At 43.3% G+C, this 22,443-nt stretch overlaps 1 protein-coding gene across 1 annotated transcript; it reads left to right on the top strand.

Annotated features, from left to right (window-relative positions):
• The first annotated feature begins 6 nt into the window (after nt 1-6).
• LOC109557100 (olfactory receptor 2A12-like) lies at nt 7-22,046 on the top strand. Its single transcript, XM_070786717.1, has one exon. It carries the CDS (start codon nt 11,637-11,639, stop codon nt 12,564-12,566), a length of 930 nt encoding a protein of 309 aa, XP_070642818.1. The 5' UTR covers nt 7-11,636; the 3' UTR covers nt 12,567-22,046.
• The last annotated feature ends 397 nt before the right edge of the window (nt 22,047-22,443 follow it).

Here is a 22,443-nt window from a genome sequence, read left to right as displayed (position 1 = left end):
CTTGACTTTTTGACAAGTCAAATAGCCTTGACTAGACGGACCTTTGTTGGCAAAGTAATATCTCTGCTTTTTAATATGCTGTCTAGGTTGGTCATAACTTTCCTTCTAAGAAGTAAGCGTCTTTTAATTTCATGGCTGCAGTCACCATCTGCAGTGATTTGGAGCCCCCAAAAATAAAGTCTGACACTGTTTCCACTGTTTCCCCATTTATTTGCCATGAAGTGGTGGAACCAGATGCCACAATCTTAGTTTTCTGAATGTTGAGCTTTAAACCAACTTTTTCACTCTCCTCTTTCACTTTCATCAAGAGGTTCTTTAGCTCCTCTTAACTTTCTGCCATAAGGGTGGTGTCATCTGCATCTCTGAGGTTATTCATATTTCTCCTGGCAATCGTGATTCCAGCTTGTGCTTCTTCCAGCCCAGTGTTTCTCATGATGTACTCTGCATATAAGTTAAATAAGCAGGGTGATAATATACAGCCTTGATGTACTCCTTTTCCTATTTGAAACCAGTTTCTTGTTCTACGTCCAGTACTAACTGTTGCTTCTTGACCTGCATACAGATTTCTCAAGAGGCAGGCCAGGTAGTCTGGCATTCCCATCTCTTTCAGAATTTTCCACAGTTTATTGTGATCCACACAGTCAAAGGCTTTGGCATAGTCAATAGAGCAGAAATAGATGTTTTTCTGGAACTCTCTTGTTTTTTGATGATCCAGCAGATGTTGGCAGCTTGATTTCTGGTTCCTCTGCCTTCTCTAAAACCAGCTTGAACATCTGGAAGTTCATGGTTCATGTATTGCTGAAGCCTGGCATGGAGAATTTTGAGCATGACTTTACTACCATGTGAGATGAGTGAAATTGTACAGTAGTTTGAGCATTCTTTGCATTGCCTTTCTTTGGGATTGGAATGAAAACTGAACTTTTCCAGTCCTGTGGCCACTGCTGAGTTTTCCAAATTTGCTGATATATTGAGTGCAGCACTTTCACAGCATCATCTTCTAGGGTTTGAAATAGCTCAACTGGGATTCCATCACCTCCACTAGCTTTGTTCGTAGTGATGCTTCCTAAGGCCCACTTGACTTCACATTCAAGGATGTCTGGCTCTAGGTGAGTGATCACAACATCATGGTTATCTGGGTCATGAAGATCTTTTTTGTACACTTAGGATCAGATCAGATCAGATCAGTCGCTCAGTCATGTCCAACTCTTTGTGACCCCATGAATTGCAGCATGCCAGGCCTCCCTGTCCATCACCAGCTCCCGGAGTTCACTGAGACTCATGTCCATCGAGTCAGTGATGCCATCCAGCCATCTCATCCTCTGTCGTCCCCTTCTCCTCCTGCCCCCAATCCCTCCCAGCATCAGAGTCTTTTCCTATGAGTCAACTCTTCGCATGAGGTAGCCAAAGTACTGGAGTTTCAGCTTTATCATCATTCCTTCCAAAGAAATCCCAGGGCTGATCTCCTTCACAATGGACTGGTTGGATCTCCTTGCAGTCCAAGGGACTCTCAAGAGTCTTCTCCAACACCACAGTTCAAAAGCATCAATTCTTTGGTGCTCAGCCTTCTTCACAGTCCAACTCTCACATCCATACATGACCACAGGAAAAACCATAGCCTTGACTAGATGAACCTTTGTTGGCAAAGTTATGTCTCTGCTTTTGAATATGCTATCTAGGTTGGTCATAACTTTCCTTCCAAGGAGTAAGCGTCTTTTAATTTCATGGCTGCAGTCACCATCTGCAGTGATTTTGGAGCCCAGAAAAATAAAGTCTGACACTGTTTCCACTGTTCCTCCATCTATTTCCCATGAAGTGGTGGGACCGGATGCCATGATCTTCGTTTTCTGAATGTTGAGCTTTAAGCCAACTTTTTCACTCTCCACTTTCACTTTCATCAAGAGGCTTTTTAGTTGTTCTTCACTTTCTGCCATAAGGGTGGTGTCATCTGCATATCTGAGGTTATTGATATTTCTGCAGCAATCTTGATTCCAGTTTGTGTTTCTTCCAGTCAAGCGTTTCTCATGATGTACTCTGCATATAAGTTCAATAAACAGGGTGACAATATACAGCCTTGACGAACTCCTTTTCCTATTTGGAACCAGTCTGTTGTTCCATGTCCAGTTCTAACAGTTGCTTCCTGACCTGCATACAAATTTCTCAAGAGGCAGATCAGGTGGTCTGATATTCCCATCTCTTTCAGAATTTTCCACAGTTTATTGTGATCCACACAGTCAAAGGCTTTGGCATAGTCACTAAAGCAGAAATAGATGTTTTTCTGGAACTCTCTTGCTTTTTCTATGATCCAGCAGATGTTGGCAATTTGATCTCTGGTTCCTCTGCCTTTTCTAAAACTAGCTTGAACATCAGGAAGTTCACGGTTCACATATTGCTGAAGCCTGGCTTGGAGAATTTTGAGCATTACTTTACTAGTGTGTGAGATGAGTGCAATTGTGTGGTAGTTTGAGCATTCTTTGGAATTGCTTAGGATAAGGTGGCCTAATTGAAAAGTGGAATGGCTTATTAAGACTCAGTTATTGTTACACGTCAGTGAAAATTCCTTGAAAGAATAGGGCCTATCTTACATATGTCTTTAAAGTGAACATGATGCTAAGTTTATGCTTTGAGAGAGACTATATGGCGCTGTTTCCTCCCATCCAAGAATGCGTAAATATGGGAATCAAGCAGTGAAATGGAAGTGGAATCTGTGACACTTATACCCAGTAACTCACTCACAGAATATTTTTCCCTATTTTAGGAACTCTGAAATCTGCTAGCTTGGAGATCTTAGTGTCCCAGTAGAGAGTTTTTCCACTGGTGGTTAAATCAATGTTCCCAGTGAAGTTGAAGATGAGAAGTCATCTCTAGATGGATATAAATGGGTTATTGTAAGTAAAGCACATAAGAAACAAAACCTATAAGGTTTTGCTATTATTATAATAATTTCTGGAGAAGGAAATGACAACCCATTCTAGTATTCTTGCCTGGAGAATACCATGGACAGAGGAGCTTGGCAGCTCCAATACATAGGATCATGAAGAGTTGAACACCACTGAAGTGACTTAGCATGCATGCAACCGTAATCATTATCACCACTGTTGCTATTGTTTTGCTGTTTTTTTCTTTACCATTATTATTACTATACCATTACCTTGTCTGAACTTTGTGTACTTTCATTGGCTCAAACAAGATTTATATCATCGGGGGATACAAACACCCAGGGGTGAAATGTTGAAGGCATGCACGATGAGATGGACAGGTGGACAGTTTTTCTTCAGACTCCTAGAGAATGAAGCAGGGGAAGGAGCCTGTGGTCCATTGAATGGGTCTCTGACTGGGAAAAAGGACTTCTAGGTCGGAATCACCTACACTAACTCCTGCAGGGCGATGACTTTGCTTCTCTGAGCTGTAGTTTTCATGGCTGTAAAAGAGAATAAGGAACTGGACATGTTGACTTTGAAGCCCCTTTATCCCTTAGAGAGCACTAAATGACCAAAACCTGTATTGCTGACTCCCTCAGTACATGGCCCATCACAAGTGCTCAGTGAACCAACATCATTGTCATCATCTATAAACCAGGACCACGACTCTGCCCTCCCATAAGACCTCCCTCCCAGGAGTACTGGGAGGACCCGGTGAGAAAAGTCACATGAAAGTGCTTTGTGCATGGAGCTGTCCTAGAGGACCATTGAGATGCTCTTGACCATTATTACCATCACCACCTCCTGCCATTTCCCTCAGCTCCATCCCCAGACATAAAATCAGAAAACTTTCTGGGGCACCTGTCTTAGCAAACAAGAGATAATTGCCAGAGTCCTTCCCAGAGGTATTCTCAACCTCCGCAGAGAGTCCCCCATTGTTAGGACTGCCGTAGCCCTAGCTTTTTCCCTCTTGCCAGCCCACCCTCATCTGCTTGAGGCCTGCAGGCCCACCTGGCTCAGAATTCAGCATCCAGAGTCCAGTCTTCATCCTCCTACCAATGCCCCAGCTGGCCCAACCCTGCTGGTGATCAGAACCAGCTCTGGGACAGCAGGAAGAAATTCAATTAGAGTTCAGGTAGAGTTGTTATTCTGGTCAGTAACAGAGGAAGATTTTGATTTGCTCAGAATCTCCCACCATAAAGAATAGGAGTATGACTCAGCCATGTTCTAATTGACACATTGGGGCACAGGAGTTTGGGAGTAAGAAGAGAATCAACATGAGGCTTTTAGTTCTTGACATTTCTGCAAGAAGACCAGGTATAATTTCCTCTTCCCTGGACTGGTCATATTCCTCAGAAAGCTGGAAAAAGAAAGGACAGGTCACTGTGTCTCCCCAACGGGGTGGGTTTTCTCCTGCTCTAACCCTAAAGGACTCTTTCTTGTGGGGTTCTTGTTGACAACATTTGGAGAATTCCATCTTGGCATCCCCACCAGGGACAGAGACAGTGGCAGGAAGCAGGAAGATGGCCCTCCCCTCCGTCTCCCAGAAAAGCCTGGTAAGGAGGCAGGACATAAAGCCTCAGCAGCTTGGTCCATTGAGAGAAGGATGGATGGGCCAAGCCTCCCTCCATCTAACCCTGAGGACCTGATAGGAAAGGCCTTCAGGAGCCAGGGTTGGCCGGGTCAAGTGCAAAGAGCTGAATCATAGAGAGAAGCCAGGGGGTTCATCCTTCCACCTCTCAGAAGCCTAGTGTTTTTCTGGAGACTGGGTTGCCTGGAATCCTGCCTCACTGGACTCAGTTGCCCTGGGTGCTTCCTGTTGAGTCTCTTCCTCTTCAGGACAAGTAACAGTCTCTCTGTGATGTGTGAATGAGTGAGGGGTGAGGTAGTCACTGGGCTGGGGCTATAGGTATGATCCAGACATCTGTGGGCCTGGGGTTCAGAGGTAGCCAGGTCACTCAGTCACTGGGTCCTCTCCATGCTTGTTCCCCAACATCCCTCTAGCCCCCTCCCTTGTTCCTCATTCTTCTTTCCTCCCCACTTCACATCTCAGTCCCCTCCCCATTCTTTCTTCCTAGGCCTCTTCCTTTTCCCATTTGTTCATTTAGGAACTATATATGGACAGGTCCTCTTTGCCAAGCCAAGTTCTAGGAGTTAGATGCAGAAAATGAATTTCTTGAGCTTCAGATCTCCAAGTCCAGATACGAGACATTATGAAAGGACAATGATGGTTATACTGGGAGAAGCCTTCACCAATGACATCAGCGACCACAATGATTAGTTCCCACTCCCCTCTTCACTAGAGACCTGGGCTTTTGTGAATTAGGACAGAGACTGTTGGCTTAATGGAATCTTAGGAGACTTTTAATTTTCACTAAATGACTGTCCCCATTCCCTTTGGAAATCAAGGTTGACTAAGAGAGGGGATTTGACAAAGATTTACTAAGTTCTAGTATGGTAATCAGTTCCCAAGTCTCTTGCTATGGATGCCTTCTGCTTCCAGTACAACCCCATGGTTTCCCACCTCCAAGTGATGGGAGCAGATGGAGGACACTATCATGAGAGATAGTCTGTGGCTGCCACTTTATTCCCTTATCCTAGGAGAGATCTGATTCTTTCTCATCTGGTGGCTGTAACATGTAGGCCATGATTCTAAAGTACCTTGTGCCAAGCCTCAAGAAGCTCAAATTGAGGAGCAGATGGGGGCAGTTTGCATTCTTTGGCCCTCCTGCTTAGAGCCTGTTCACCTCCAGCAGGAGAAATTAACAATTAAGAGTTGGCCCTGAAGCCAAACTGCCTTGGTTCAAATCCCAGGTTCGATCACGCAAACAGTATAATTTGGAGTGAATCACTTACTTTCTCTATGGCTTAGTTTGTTTTTTCCCATCTTAAAAGTGTAGGTACTAGTACTTACCTCAATGGGTTGCTATGAGGCTGAGATCAATTCATGTAGCAATGCCTGGCACACAGAAAGTTTTCACTAAACAGTAGCTATTAATATCTCTGAACGAAGTTTATATATTCACTCCTTTGTGCATGCCTGCCCATCGCTTCAGTCATGTCTGACTCTCTGAGACACTATGGACTATGGCCAACCAGGCTCCTCTGTCTATGGGGTTCTCCAGGCAAGAATACTGGGTTGGTTGCCACTCCCTTCTCCAGGGGATTTTCCTGACCCAGGGATTGAACTCGTGTCTCCTGCAACTCTTGCCTTGCAGGTAGATACTTTATGACTGAGCCACGGGGGAGCCTGCCACTCACCCCTTTATCCATACTTTATTATAAATATTCCAACTCACTGAGTGGGAATAAAGTTACCATGAGAGGGAGAAATTTTTCTCAATGTATTAGAGCTCAAACTTTATATCAGAACAATCTAGAACATTCTAGGGTTATACCTTGCCAAAAACCACAAGGAGTTCTAAGAAACAGAGAAACAATCTAATAAACGTTTGAGAGTGGGAGATGGTGAAACAGATCTGAGAAGAGATTAAGAAGAGGTGGCAAGAATACACAGAAGAACTGTACAAAAATGGTCTTAATAGCCTGGATAACCACAAGGTTTGGTCACTCACCTAGGGTCAGACATACTGGAGCATGAAGTCAGGTGGGCCTTAGGAAGCCCACCTATGAACAAACCTAGTGGAGGTGATGGAATTCCAGCTAAGCATTTTCAAATCCTAAAAGATGATGCTGTGAAAGTGCTGCACTCAGTATGCCAGGAAATTTGGAAAACCCAGCAGTGGCCAAAGGACTGGAAAAGGTCAGTTTTTATCCAACCCCAAAGAAGGACAATGACAAAGAATGTCCAAACTACTGCACAACTGTGCTCATTTCACATGTTAGCTCAAAATCCTTCAAGCCATACTTCCAGATGTACAAGCTGGATTTAGAAAAGGCAGAGGACTCAGAAACCAAATTGCCAACATCTGTTGGATCATATAAAAAGCAAGAGAATTCCAGAAAAACTTCCACTTCTGCTTCATTGACTAGGCTAAATTCTTTGACTGTGTGGATCTCAGCTACTGTGGAAAATTCTTAGAGATGGGAATACCAGACCACCTGACCTGCCTCCTGAGAAACCTGTATGCAAGACAAGAAGCAACAGTTAGAACAGGATGTGGAACAATGGACTAGTTTCAAATTGGGAAAAGAGTATATCAAGGCTGCATATTGTCCTTGTTTATTTAACTCGCAGAGTACATCATTTGAAAATCTGGGCTGGATGTCACAAGCTTTAGTCTCCTGGAATCAAGATTTCCAGGAAAAATATTAAAACCTCAGATATGCAGATGATACCTCTCTAATGGCAGAAAGCAAAGATGAACTAAAGAGCCTTTTGATGAGGGTGAAAGAGGAGAGTGAAAAAGCTGGTTTAAAACTCAAAATTCAAAAAATGAAGATCATAGCATCTGATCCCATCACTTCACGGCAAATAGAAGGGAAAACAATGAAAACAGTGACAGATTTTATTTTCTTGGGCTCCAAAATCATTGCAGATGGTGACTGCAGCCATGAAATTAAAAGACGCTTGGTCCTTGGAAGAAAAGCTATGATCAATCTAGACAGCATGTTAAAAAGCAGAGACATTACTTTGCCAACAAATGTCTATATAAAGATATGGCTTTTCCCATAGTCATGTATGGTTGTGAGTGTTGGACCATAAAGAAGGGCGAGCACTGAAGAATTTATGCTTTTGAACTATGGTGATGGAGAACTCTTGAGAGTCCCTTGGACTGCAAGGAGATCAAACCAGTGAATCCTAGGAAATCAACCCTGAATGTTCATTGAAAGAATTGATGCTGAAGCTGAAACTCCAATACTTTGGCCACCAGAAGCAGAGAAGTGATCATTGGAAAAGACTCTGATGGTGGAAGAGATTGAGGGCATGAGGAGAAGTGAGTGACAAAGGACGAGATGGTAGGATGGCATCATCAAATCAGTGACAGGAGTTTGAGCAGACTCTGGGAGATGATGTAAGGGAAGCCTGTCATGCTGCAGTCCATGGGGTTGCAAAGAGTCAGACACAACTGAGTAACTGAGCAGAAAAAATGCTAGATATTAGTTTTACCATTTTTCTAATTATGCTAAATATTTAGATCCTAACTCCATTTACCCCTTTTGTTGCTGTGTACTGTTGCCATAATCTCTAGTCTTTTGTCTTAAATCTCACAAAACTTGATTATTGATTTATATTCATTATTACTTTATATTTACCCTTTCCTCGAGAGACTCTCCATTCCTTTTTGCATTTTTGTGTTTCTGTCACTTTTGTTCCACCTGAAGAACTCCCTTTAAATTATTTTACTTTTTATTTTTCTGAAAGAATTTTTATTTCACATTTAAATTTTTTTCAAAATCTTTTTTCTGGAATTAAAAACCCTCAGTTCAGTTCAGTTCAGTCACTCTTTCATGTCCGACTCTTTGTGACCCCATGGACTGCAGCACTCGAGGCTTCCATGTCCATCACCAACTCCCAGAGGTTGCTCACTCATGTCCATCGAGTCAGTGATGCCATTCAACCAACTCATTCTCCATTGTCCCCTTCTCCTCCTGCCTTCCATCTATCCCAGCATCAGGGTCTTTTCCACCTCTTTGCATAACGTGGCCAAAGTATTGGAGTTTCAGCTTCAACATCAGTCCTTCCAATGAACACTCAGGACTGATCTCCTTTAGAATGGACTGATTTGATCTCTTTGCAGTCGAAGTGACTCTCAAGAGTCTTCTCCAACACCACAGTTCAAAAGCATCAATTCTTCAGCCTTATCCTTCTTTGTAGTCCAACTCTCACATCCATACATAACTACTGGAAAAACCATAGCTTTGACTAGATGGACCTTTGTTGGCAAAGTAATTAATGTCTCTGCTTTTTAATATGCTGTCTAGGTTGGTCATAGCTTTTCTTCCAAGGAGCAAGCATCTTTTAATTTCATGGCTGCAGTCACCATCTACAGTGATTTTTGAGCCCAAGAAAATAAAATCTTTCACTGTTTCTATTTTATCCCCATCTATTTGTCATGAAGTGATGGGGCTAGGTGGCATAATGTTAGTTTTTTGAATGCTGAGTTTTAAACCGGCTTTTTCACGCTCCTCTTTCCAGCTTGTGCTTCATCCAGCCTGGCATTTCGCATGATGTACTCTGCATAGAAGTTAAATAAGCAGGGTGACAATATATACAGCCTTGACGTACTCCTTTCCCAGTTTGGAACCAGTCTGTTGTTCCATGTCTTATTCTAACTGTTCCTTCTTGACCTGCATACAGATTTCTCAGGAGGCAGGTAAGGTGGTCTGGTATTTCCATCTCTTGGAAAATTTTCCACAGTTTTTTGTGAGCCACACAGTCAAAGGCTTTGGTGTAGTCAATAAAGAAGAATTTTTTTCTGGAGCTCTTGTTTTTTTGATGATCCAATGGATGTTTGCAATTTCAACTCTGATTCCTCTGCCTTTTCTAAATGCAGCTTCAACCTCTGGAGGTTCTCAGTTTATGTGCGGTTGAAGCCTGGCTTGGAGAATTTTAAGCATTAGTTTACTAGTGTATGAGATGAGTGCAATTGTGCAGTAGTTTGAACATTCTTTGGAATTGACTTTCTTTGGGATTTGAATGAAAACTTTGGGATTAGAATAAAAACCCTCGGAAAACCTGAAAGAATACTACAAAGAAACCTGTATGTCCCATGACAAGATGTGTTAAATTTTTAGCTTGCTGTTACTGTAAATTTTCAGAACTAGTTGAGAATAATTTGTAAACATCATGTTCCTTTACCCTTTAATACTTCAGAGAATAGTTTCTAAAATGTAAGAGAATAAGGATATTCTCTCACATAGTAGTTGTCAAACTCAGGCATTTTAACACTGATACTTATATAAACTAATCTAATTAAAATTCCAGGCTTACCAGTTGTCAAATTAATGTTATTTGTAGTATTCCACTCTTCCGGTTTTACATTTTGCAATAGTTGTTATACATTTTTTAGTCTCCTTGCCTCTATTACAGATTAGAACTTTCTTTGTCTTTCATGATAGATATTTTTTGAAGACTAGGGTGGCTCAGCTGGTTAATAATCTGTCTGCAATGTGGGAGACCTGGGTTCAATCCCTAGGTTGGGAAGATCCCCTAGAGAAGGGAACGGCTACCCACTCCAGTATTCTGGCCCGGAGAATTCCAGGACTGAATTCCTGGAGAAGTCCATGGGGTTGCAAAGAGTTGACACAACTGAGCGACTCTCACTTTCAGAAGCTAGTTATTTTGTAGAATATTTCTCAACTTAGGTTTCTTTGATGTTTTCTCATGGTTAGATTCAGGTTTTGTTTCTTTGTTCTGAAACAATATATAAGTCATTGTTGGTTTTCACATATGGAAACACCAGGTGTCTATCTGCTCCTTATCGGTGTCATTAATTGTAATCACTCAGTTAAGATGTTGTTCAGTTTCTCCACTGATAGCTACCACTTTTTACTTTTGTAATTAATAATTACTTTATGGATAGATAGCTTGTAATTATATAACAGTCTGTTCTTTATCAAATTCATTCCCCATAGATTTAGCATCTGCATCAGTTCAATCCTGAGAAGAGACAGAACATGCCAGTGATGTGAACAGGGAAAATTTACTATACAGAATTGTTAGCTAGTTAAAGGTCGATAACTGCTAAAAGCCTTAAAAAAGAACTTGAAGAGATCCATAAGTAGCAATTAAAAAAAGAAAAAGCAGCTACTGCCTTACTGCTAAAGAAGAGTACACAGAGACTAAGGATTTAAGAGTTACTTCCCTCCTTCCCCCTGCTCTTGACACCACTATCTATCTTCCCTGATCAGAAAAAGGAAGACTGAGCTCAGACTTTTTCAAAAAGGGTGTGACTGCCACAGGATACAGTCTGCTACTGGGAGTGGGGATGGAGCCACAGGCCAGAGCTCTCCTAGAAGTGACCACTGGTAGGGAGAGTGTGTGTGGCCTGAGTATGTGACTGTGATTGGACGCTACCAACCCAGTGGCTCTCTAGTTGAGCAACTGAGGAAGAAGAATTGAAGCTTCAATCTCAGAGCCTCCCTCCTACCATCATCACGTTGCTAGGATTCTCTGTCCATGGAATTCTCCAGGCAAGAATACCGAAGTGGGTTGCCATTCCTTTCTCCAGGGGTTCTTCCTGACCTAGGGATCGAACCCAGGTCTCCTGCATTGCAGGCAGATAGTTTACCTCCTGAGCCAACAAGGAAGCCCCGCCCTCTATTGGTAATGCCTCTTATCGTCAGCTGTCAAAGAGACAAATTTACAGGGTGAGGAGAGGCTTGTCGCACATCCAGACAAATGATCTCTAAGGTAGACAGGAAGCTCACATCTGCAGGTTTTGGGGGCTGGAGCAGATGCTGTGTAAGTTGATTGTTACTAGACATTTGAGCAACTAATCTTTGCTCTGAGGGGTTGGGAATAAGCCTGGGGAGATTGCAAATGAGCATTTACTACTATTTAATGTTTTAAGGCATTGTAGGAGATGATTCACATACAACTCCCCAACTCCTCCTAAACACCCTGAGAGATGAGTATTATTAGCCACATTTTACAGAAGAAGAGGCTGAGGCTCAGAAAGTGAAGTAACTGTAAAAGGTAGTAGATAGGTAGTGGGCTCAGAATTAATATTACAGCTGCCTCCCTCCAGATCTTACTAAACTATCATATCTTAGGTGATATTTAAATGCATATCATTCTCTTATAGGCCCACCATGTGGATGCCTCCAGGGCAGAACCAAAGCTGGGTTTCTGAATTTATCCTGCTTGGCTTCTCCAGTGACCCCATGACCAACAGGACCCTCTTCAGTGCCTTCCTTCTTCTTTTCCTGAGCTCAGTCCTTGGCAATGGGCTCATCATCACCCTGATATGCCTGGACACGCATCTCCACACTCCCATGTACTTCTTCCTCTGTATCCTCTCCCTGCTGGATATGGGCTATGTCACCACCACTGTGCCCCAGATGCTGGTGCATCTTCTTTCTCAATCCCAGACCATCTCCTTTGCTGCTTGTTGGCTACAAATGTATGTCTTTGGTGCCGTGGGCCTGACTGAGTGCATTTTATTTGTCGTCATGGCCTTTGACCGGTATGTGGCCATCTGCTATCCACTGCATTATACTGTCATCCTCAGCTGGGGCCTGTGCACACGACTGTCAGCTGGGACCTGGGCCTGTGGTTTCTTCTCTCTGATCCACACTTTTTTCACCATGAGACTGCCATACTGTGGGCCCAATATGGTCAACCACTACTTCTGTGAAGGCCCCTCAGTACGAAATTTGGCTTGCATGGATACTCATGTCATTGAAATGGTGGACCTGGTCATCAGTGTCTTCATGGTTGTTGCCCCACTCTTGATCATTGTGGCCTCCTACATCCGTATTGCCCAGGCCATTCTCAAGTTGAAGTCCATGCAGGCCCGCTGCAAGGCTTTCTCCACCTGTGCCTCCCACCTGACTGTGATCACATTCTTCTATGCTCCAGCCACCTACCTCTACATGAGGCCCAATTCAAGCTATTCCCCTGAGCAAGACAAGCAGGTGTCACTCTTTTATAATGTCTTCACTGCTCTGCTTAATCCTGTGGTCTACAGTCTGAGGAATAAGGACATGAAGAGGGCTTTTCTCAAAGTGATGGGGAGGTAGACTGGCCTGCTGAACTGAGAGACAGGAGGAGTCTGAGGTAAAGTGTTCATTGACGAGGAAAGGGACAGCATCTATAACATATGAAGCCAACATTATACAATAGAACCAACACAGTACTTGGTCAGTGGAACAAATGTGGAACATGAAACCATGGATGGCTGTCTTGGTCATCTTTCTACATTGTGGTGCAGTTAGAAACAACTCCATAATCTCATGGGGTCACACAGTAAAAGTCCATTTATTTGTCATGTTCCAATCAGCTGTAAGTAGCCTGTGGCCTTCTGCCATTGGATTCTTGGATCCGGCCTGAAGGAGGAGGCCCTATCTGGAAAAGGTCAGACTTATGAGAAAGAGAAGGGAACAATGGCTGAAATACATGAAGACACTTAAAGCTTCTGCTCAGAAGTAACACACATGTCAATGGACATGAGTTTGAGTGAACTCCGGGAGTTGGTGATGGACAGGGAGGCCTGGTGTGCTGCAGTCCATGTGGTCGCAAAGAGGTGGACGCGACTGAGCAACTGAACTGAACACACATCTCTGTGCTGACATCCTATTGGCCAAAGCAAGTCCTATGTGTAGGCCTTCTGAAAAAAGGCCAGGAAGTATTTTCTTCCCACAGAAAAGTAATGCAAGTCATGTGGCATGGGGATGGATGTGTATTCCCTGTACAGTGAGAGGAGCAAATACTGTGGGTGATAATGTAATCTACAACAGAGGCACTGGGACCAATAGTATGCATGTAACTACGGTGAAGCATGGTACCCGAAAGTGATGTGGTATATGGACATAGCAGAATGTCAAGTAGTAGGCGATCATAGTGGTACAGGAAAATAATAAATATGTGTGACCAACTTGGAAAATTAAGCCAATGGTATGTGGAGCCAATGTAACCCATGGACCTGGCCTGATGCATGGAAGCAATATGGTTTATGGGGCTGATACCTTGTACTATACATCATCTTATGGAAGGAACCAAACTTGACATTAATTGACCTGCATTCTAGTCCCAACCTTGCTAAATGGTTGGGCCATTTACTTTGGGCCATTTACTTCCTTTCTCTGGATCTCACTTTATTCATCTATAGAATGAGCACCTCAAATTGAAAGGTCCCTAAGACCTCTGTGTCTCCAAAATTCTGTGTCACAGTAGGTGAAATGCATGAAATCAAATGCTATAAACTAGTGTATTTTCTGTGAACCATAGGGTGAATTACAAAGCCATAGAAGAATTAAAGTTGTTACAGGTACAGTACATTGTAAGCAATGCCTCTGATTCTTTCTAGGGACCTAAATGACATATGAGACTCTATAAGAACCCTGGCACAAGCCTCAGAGTTAGCATGGGAATCCAGCTTTCTTTCTGGCCTCATTGAAAGCTCAGATGTCTTGCGGATGGAAGATGTAACAGCGCTGAGCTAAGCAGGGGTTTAGGTAGGTGCGTACCACAGCACCAGTGGTGTGGCAAAGTTCCAGGCAACTTTTCCAGGAGGTTTCAGGCAGAAAGTGAAGGGTCCCATGGGCTGTTGGAGCATTCCCTCCATTCGGGGAGAGGGTAGGGAGCTATGTGGCTGGTGGGAGGGACTTAAAACTTTTGAGAACTTTCTGTTTCTGGCTTTGGGGAAGGGGGTTGCCTGGATACTATGGAAGAGGTCTTATTGTCTCTTGGAGTTCCTTCCAGAAGGTGTGGAGTCTACCTGGTGGCTCTGCTACAGCTAGAGTCAGGAATCAGGGTAGTAGTGAGAGTCTTGTGGGTGAAGTGATGAGCTTTTGTTTGTCTCTCTACTTGGGTAGATAGTAATAGAGTTTGTAATTCAGGATGATAATAGATTTTATCTTAAAGATAGACAATCTCTATTTTTAAGAACCTGGGATATGGACCAGAGTAGAGGAGAGAGGGTGCCTCAGTATTTTCAGAAGCATGGCTTGGGACCATGGATGAGGGGGTTGGGTTAAAGAGGAACATTTAGTGGGGGTAGACCTAGGCATAATTTCTGAGATTCTAGACTTGATGGTGGCAGTGAGTGGGGAAGTGCTGAAGTGACAGGGAAAGAAGCAAGAGCATGTGATGACTTGGGTGTGGAGGTAAAAAAGGGAGCAATCAAGGAAGCTATCAGAGTTTTAATCCAGCTTTACCAGTATCTCTGATTCCCTGTAGTTCACTGATGGGAGCCATTAATTGTCGACTGTCATCACTGATTCCTGGTGCTGGTGACAGAGAGTCACAACACCTGTCCTCATGGAATTTGCAGTCCACAAACCAGCAGTTCTTAGGAAGTGTACAAGTACTAAGGGGTGGAGTTAAAAAAATGTTGTTAATTAATTCTCTGTTAATTTGGTCGCTATGAGGATTGTTGTTTTTTGTTTTATTTTTACTTTTTCCTGTTTCCTTGAACAAAGAAAATGGCAGAGTGGATCATAGCACCTGTCTGGTGGGACTCAGTTCATCTATTTGGGGGAAATATTTTGCTACTAGACTGAAATGTCAGCCTCTCCAATTCTTTTCCCTTTTGATCCATTTCTGCACTAATGATCTCAAAGTTGCTGTTTGGGCAGATTGGTAAACTACCACTTATCAGCTGTGTATTCCTATGCAAGAAACTTAAGTTCCCCAACTCTGCTTTCTCTGTTTACTGATCCCTATGCAAATAAAATTGCAAACTTAGATGGAATGGATATTTTCCAAGGGAGACATACATTACCAAAATTAAAACTTTTAAAGATAGAAAGTTTTCACAGATTGATTTCCATAGGAAAATGCAAAAATGAGCAAAAGCTACTAAGTAACCATGCCACAAGATACAAAGATTGGTGGCAAGAAAGTTTGGGGAAAGGAGAGATATGTGGATGGACTTCCTTAGAGTGGACACAATCTCTGTGTCCCAAGTGAATGTTCATGAAAGGCTATCAGCTTCAGAGGAGACAAATCAGGTGGGAAAAATGACACGCTCTGTGAATGTCAGTCGGGCTTTTTCCCGAGACCCTCATTCAGTGGGCGTATGAGCAAAACGTCCATTAAGCGAGGATGGAGGCTATTCATACGGGCTTAGGACCAGGGTTTCCTTTTTCCACGGCTGACCTGTTTGCCACTACTGATGAGTGCTTAAGTCACAAATAGCAGAGATCAAGTCTATGACACCATGCCTCAGGAGAACAGCTGTCACCGGTGGCGGTTTGATTATATTGGATCTCTTCCGTCAGGGAGGGGACAGTGATTTGTCTTCATGGGAACATATAGAGATTCTAGATATGAATTTGCTTCCTTTGCCCACAAAGCTTTTGCTAGCATCATTATCTATGAATTCACAGTGTGCCTAATCCACCATCAGAGAATCCCGACAGCATTGCATCTGATCAAGAAACTCATTTCACTTCTGTGGGTTCATAATTATAGAATCAGTGACCTTAACTAGCCTCCAACACTTGGAATAAGCTGGACAAGTTGAAGGATGAAATGGCTTATTAAGATTCAGTTATCGCTATTGGTAGGGAACAACAGTGTGAAAGAATAGGACCCTATCTTACATATTTCTTTAAACATGATGCTAAGTTTAAGTTTTGAGTCAGAGACTATATGGCATTGTTTCCTCAGTGCCAGAATGCATGGACATGGGAATCAAGCCGTGAAGTGGGAGTGGATTCTGTGACTCTTATACCCAGTAACTCACTCACAGAATATGTGTTTCCTATTTCAGGAACTCTGAGCTCTGCTAGCTTGAAGATGTTAGTGTCCCAGTACTGAGTGTTTCCACTGGTGGTCAAAACAATGTTTCCACTGAATTTCAAGATGAGATGTCTTCTTGAGACCTTTGAATATTGCATGGGTTATTATAAGTAAAGCACATATGAAACAATACCTATAACGTTTTACTATTATAATAACCAGAGAAGGAAATGGCAGCCAACTCCAGTATTCTTGCTTGGAAAATCCCATGGACAGAGGAGCCTGGCAGGCCATAGCTTGCAGCATCACAAAGAGTTGGACCCCACAGAAGTGACTTAGCATGCATGCGCACATAATAATTAACATCACTATTGTTATTGTTTTGTTGTTGCTGTTCTTATCATTATTATTACTATCCTATTACCTTATCTGAGCTTTGTGTATTTCATTGGCTCAAACAAGATTTACAGCACTGGGGGATACAAATTCCCAGGGATAAAAATGTTGAGGGCATGCATGATGAGATGGCTGCAATTAACTAATTATCACTGGACAGGTAGACAGCTTTTTCTGCCAATTCATAGAGAATGAAGCAGAAGAAGTGTGAGGTCAATGGAATGGGGACATGGCTAGGAGGCAGGATTTCTAAGTCTGAATCACCTACACTAACTCATGCAGGGCAGTGACTTTGCTTCTCTGAGCTTTAATTTTCATGACTGTAAAAGAGAGTAAGGAAATGGACATGCTGACCTTGAAGGCCCTTAATGACTTAGCAGTGAAGTGACCAAAATGAGCATCACTGACTCCCTCAAGACTTGGCCCATCACGAGCACTCAGTGGGTCACAATTATTGTCATTATCTGTAAAACAAGGATCACAACACTCCCTCCCAGGTGTGCCAGGAGGACCTGACGGGAAAATACGCACGAAAGTGCTTTGTGTGTGAGGCTGTCCCGAAGGACCACTAATGTGCTCTTGATCATTAGTACCATCATCACCTCCTGCCATTTCCCTCAGCTCCCTCCCCAGACATAAACCCAGAAACCTTCTAAGGTACCTGTTTTAGCAAATGAGAGCTAATTCCCACAAGAGTCTCTTCCAGAGGCATTCTCAACCTCCACAGAGAGTCCCCGGTTGTTAGGATTGCCACAGCCCTAGCTTTTCCTCTCTTGCCAGCCCACCCTCTTCTCCTTGAGGTCTGCAGGCCCACCTGACTCAAAATTCAGCATCCAGAGTCCAGCCTTCCTCCTCCTACCAATGGCTGGCCCAACCCCACTGGTAATCAGAACCAGCTCTGGGACAGCAGGAAGAATTTCTGTTAGAGTTCAGTAGAGTTGTTATTCTGGTCAGGAATAGAGGGAGATTTTGATTTGCTCAAGGTTGTTCAGAAAAAATAAGGGTGTGACCCAAACATGTTCTAATTGACAAGTTTGGGCACAGGGGTTTTGGAGGTAAGAGGAGAATCAACACGAGGCCTTCGGTTCTTAACATCTCTATGAGAAGACCAGGTATAATATCCTCTCCCCTAGGCTGGTCATATCCCTCAGAAGGCTGGAAAAGGAAATTGACAGGTCACTATGCCTTCCCAATAGGGAGGTTTTCTCCTGCTCTGTCCACAGGGACCTCTTCCTTGTAGGGTTCTTGTTGACAACATTCAGGGAATTCCAACTGGCATCTTCACGGGGCACAGGGATGGTAGTGGCAGGAGGGAGGGGGATGATCCTCCCCTTGCTCTCCCAGGAAAGTCTGGTAAGGAAGCAGGACCATAAAGCCTCAGTAGCTTGGTCCATTGAGAGGAGCTTGAATTGGCTGAGGCTCCCTCCATCTACACCTGAGAACCTGACAGACAAGGCCTTTAGGAGCCAGGGCCGGTCAGGTCAAGTGCAAGGAGCTGAACAATGGAGAAAAGGCAAGGAGTTCATCCTTCCACCTCTCAGAAGCCTAGTGTTTTTCTGGAGACTGGGTTGCCTGGAATCCTGCCTCATTGGAATCAGTTGCCCTGAGTACTTCCTGTTCAGTCTCTTTCCGTTAAGAACAAGTGGCTCTCTCTCTCCGTGACCTGTTTCTGTGGATTCCAGAGGGTGAGATGGTCACTGGGCTTGGGGCTATGGGTGGGATCCAGACATCTGTGGGGGCTGGAGGTCAGCAGTGGCCAGGTCACCCAGCCACTGGGTCCTCTCTGTGCTGTGCCCAACATCCCTCTAGCCCCTCCCTTGTTCCCCACTCTTCTTTCCTCCTCACCTCACACTTCTGTCCCTTCCCCCTTTTTCTTTCTAGACCTCCACCTTCTTCCATTTGTTCATTTAGGAAATACATATGGGAAGGTCCTCTCTGCCAACCCATGTTCTAGGAGTTAGAAACAGAAGATGAATTTCCTAAGCTCCAGATCTCCAAGTCCAGCTAAGAGATGTCATGAAAGGACAATGATGGTTGTGCTGGGAGAAGCTTTTAACAAGGATATCAGCGACCACAATGATTAGGACCCACTCCCCTGTTCTCTAAAGACCTTGGCTGTTGCAAGTTGTGAGAGACTGCTGGGCTAACAAAATCTTAGGAGACTTTTTTTTTTTTCCATTAAATAATGTCCCCATTCCTACGGAAATCAAGGTTGACTAAGAGGGAGGCTTTTACAGGATTTACTAAGCTCTAATCCGGTAACTGGACTTCCCTGGTGGCTTAGATGGTAAAGCGTCTGTCTACAATGCCAGAGACTAGGGTTTGATCCCTGGGTTGGGAAGAACCCCTGGAGAAGGAAATGGCAATTCACTCTAGTACTATTGCCTGGAAAATCCCATGGACAGAGGAGCCTGGTAGGCTACAGTCCATGGGGTCGCAAAGAGTCGGAGGGAGGCTTTTACAAGGATTTACTAAGCTCTAATCCAGTAATTGACTTCCCAGGTGGCTCAGTGGGTAAAGAAGCTGACTGCAGTGCAGGAGACATGGGAGATATGGGTTCATTTCTGGGGCCGGGAAGATCCCCTAGAGGAGGGCATATCCTCCTCCAATATTCTTGCCTGGAGAATCCCATAGACAGAGGAGCCTGGTGGCTTATATAGTCCATAGTTCACAAAAAGTTGGGCACAACTGAAGTGACTGAGGATGGCATGCAGGATGGTATTTCCCAAGTCTCTTTCTATGGATTCCCTCTGCTTCCAATGCAACCCCATGGCTCCCACATCCAAGTGATGGGGGAGATGGAGGAAGCTTTATCAGGAGAGAGAGTCTATGGCTGCCAGCTTAGCTCTTTGTCCTAGAAGGAGTCTGATTCTGTCTTATCTGGTGGTCATAAATTATAGGCCATGATTGTGTAGTATCTCGTGCCAAACTTCAAGGGACTCAAATGGAGGAGCAGACAGGCGCAGTTTGCATTCTTTACCTCTCCCAATTAGAGCCTGTTTCCATGTAGCAGGAGAATGTAATGATTAAGAGTTGGCTCTGAAGCCAAAATGCCTTGGTTCAAATCCCAGGTCCATCACAGAAATCCTATAATTTGGAGTGAATCACTTACTTTCTGTATGATTTAGTTTATTTTTTTCCATCTATAAAAATGGAGGTACTAGTACTTACCTCAATGAGTTGTTATGAGGATAAGTTCATATAGCAATGCCTGGCACATAGAAAGTTTTCTCTAAACATTCAGTTCAGTTCAGTTCAGTCACTCAGTCGTGTCCGACTCTTTACAACTCCATGAACTGCAGCACGCCAGGCCTCCCTGTCCATCACCAACACCTGGAGTTTACCCAAACTCATGTCCATGGAGTCAGTGATGCCATCCAGCCATCTCATCCTCTGTTGTCCCCTTCTTCTCCTGCCCCCAATCCCTCCCAGCATCAGGGTCTTTTCCAATGAGTCAACTCTTCACATGAGGTGGCCAAAGTATTGGAGTTTCAGCTTCAGCATCAGTCCCTCCAATGAACACCCAGGGCTGATCTCCTTTAGGATGGACTGGTTGGATCTCCTTGCAGTCCAAGGGACTCTCAAGAGTCTTTTCCAGCACCACAGTTCAAAAGCATCAATTCTTCGGTGCTTAGCTTTCTTCACAGTCCAACTCTCTCATCCATACATGACCACTGGAAAAACCATAGCCTTGACTAGACAGACCTTTGTCGGCAAAGTAATGTCTCTGCTTTTGAATATGCTATCTAGGTTGGTCATAACTTTCCTTCCAAGAAGTAAGTGTCTTTTAATTTCATGACTGCGGTCACCATCTGCAGTGATTTTGGAGCCCCCAAAAATAAAGTCTGACACTGTTTCCACTGTTTCCCCATCTATCTGCCATGAAGTGGTGGGACCAGATGCCATGATCTTAGTTTTCTGAATGTTGAGCTTTATGCCAACTTTTTTACTCTCCTCTTTCACTTCCATCAAGAGGCTTTTTAGTTCCTCTTCCCTTTCTGCCATAAGGTGGTGTAATCTGCATATCTGAGATTATTGATATTTTTCCTGGCAATCTTGATTCCAGCTTGTGTTCTTCCAGCCCAACGTTTCTCATGATGTACTCTGCATAGAAGTTAAATAAGCAGGGTGACAATATACAGCCTTGACGTACTCCTTTTCCTATTTGGAACCAGTCTGTTGTTCCATGTCCAGTTCAAACTGTTGCTTCCTGACCTGCATATAGGTTTCTCAAGAGGCAGGTCAAGTGGTCTGGTATTCCCATCTCTTTCAGAATTTTCCACAGTTTATTGTGATCCACACAGTCAAAGGCTTTGGCATAGTCAATAAAGCAGAAATAGATGTTTCTCTGGAACTCTCTTGCTTTTTCGATGATCCAGCAGATGTTGGCAATTTGATCTCTGGTTCCTCTGCCTTTTCTAAAACTAGCTTGAACATCTGGAAGTTCATGGTTCATGTATTGCTGAAGCCTGGCTTGGAGAATTTTGAGCATTACTTTACTAGCATGTGAGATGAGTGGAATTGTGCAGTAGTTTGAGCATTCTTTGCATTGCCTTTCTTTGGGATTGGAATGAAAACTGACCTTTTCCAGTCCTGTGGCCACTGCTGAGTTTTCCAAATTTGCTGGCATATTGAATGCAGCACTTTCACAGCATCATCTTTCAGGATTTGAAATACCTCAACTGGAATTCCATCACCTCCACTAGCTTTGTTCATAGTGATGCTTTCTAAGGCCCACTTGACTTCACATTCCAGGATGTCTGGCTCTAGGTGAATGATCACACCATCATGATTATCTGGGTCATGAAGCTCTTTTTTGTACAGTTCTTCTGTGTATTCTTGCCACCTCTTCTTAATATTTTCTGTTTCTCTTAGGTCCTTACCATTTCTGTCCTTTATCGAGCCCATCTTTGCATGAAACGTTCCCTTGGTATCTCTAATTTTCTTGAAGAGATCTCTGGTCTTTCCCATTCTGTTATTTTCCTCTATTTCTTTGCATTGATTGCTGAGTAAGGCTTTCTTATCTCTCCTTGCTATTCTTTGGAACACTGCATTCACATGCTTACATCTTTCCTTTTCTCCTTTGCTTTTCACTTTTCTTCTTTTCACAGCTATTTGTAAGGCCTCCTCAGACAGCCATTTTGCTTTTTTGCATTTCTTTTCCATGGGGATGGTCTTGATCCCTGTCTCCTGTACAATGTCACGAACCTCCATCCATAGTTCATCAGGCACTCTGTTTATCAGATCTAGTCACTTAAATGTATTTCTCACTTCCACTGTATAATCATAAGGGATTTGATTTATGTCATATCTGAATGGTCTAGTGGTTTCCCCCACTTTCTTCAATTTAAGTCTGAATTTGGCAATAAGGAGTTCATGATCTGAGCCACAGTCAGCTCCTGGTCTTGTTTTATGTCATTATGTTTTATGTTTTATGTTTATGTTTTATGTTTATGTTTTATGTCATTATGATTAAATACCAATCATTTTACAGTAGGTATACTATAAAATACTTTACTTTGTAGTACAGCTTTTGTTTTTTTCCTGAGTTAATTATCACCTTATATCTTTCTCTGTGCCTTGTTTTCCTTCTTTATCCTTATTTCTTCTTGATGTTTTGCCATCTTATCCACCTTATAATTTCCCCACTCTAATCTAGATCTGTCATACACCTGTCCCCCGTCTCTTTAGAGCTTCTAGTTTGGGTCCACTATTTCCTGGATCCCATGTTTTCCTGTCTTAGCTTGTGCCTTCTTCTGCTGTATACCACTTTCTGGTAGGAAAGGGGCCATGGGAGATGGACTTGTGTCTGCTTGC

The sequence above is a fragment of the Bos indicus genome, chromosome 3, assembly GCF_029378745.1.
Source record: "Bos indicus isolate NIAB-ARS_2022 breed Sahiwal x Tharparkar chromosome 3, NIAB-ARS_B.indTharparkar_mat_pri_1.0, whole genome shotgun sequence".
Classification (NCBI taxonomy): Eukaryota; Metazoa; Chordata; class Mammalia; order Artiodactyla; family Bovidae; genus Bos; species Bos indicus.
The sequence above is the reverse complement of the archived record's forward strand: the minus strand, read 5'-3'. Positions and strand labels throughout refer to the sequence as shown.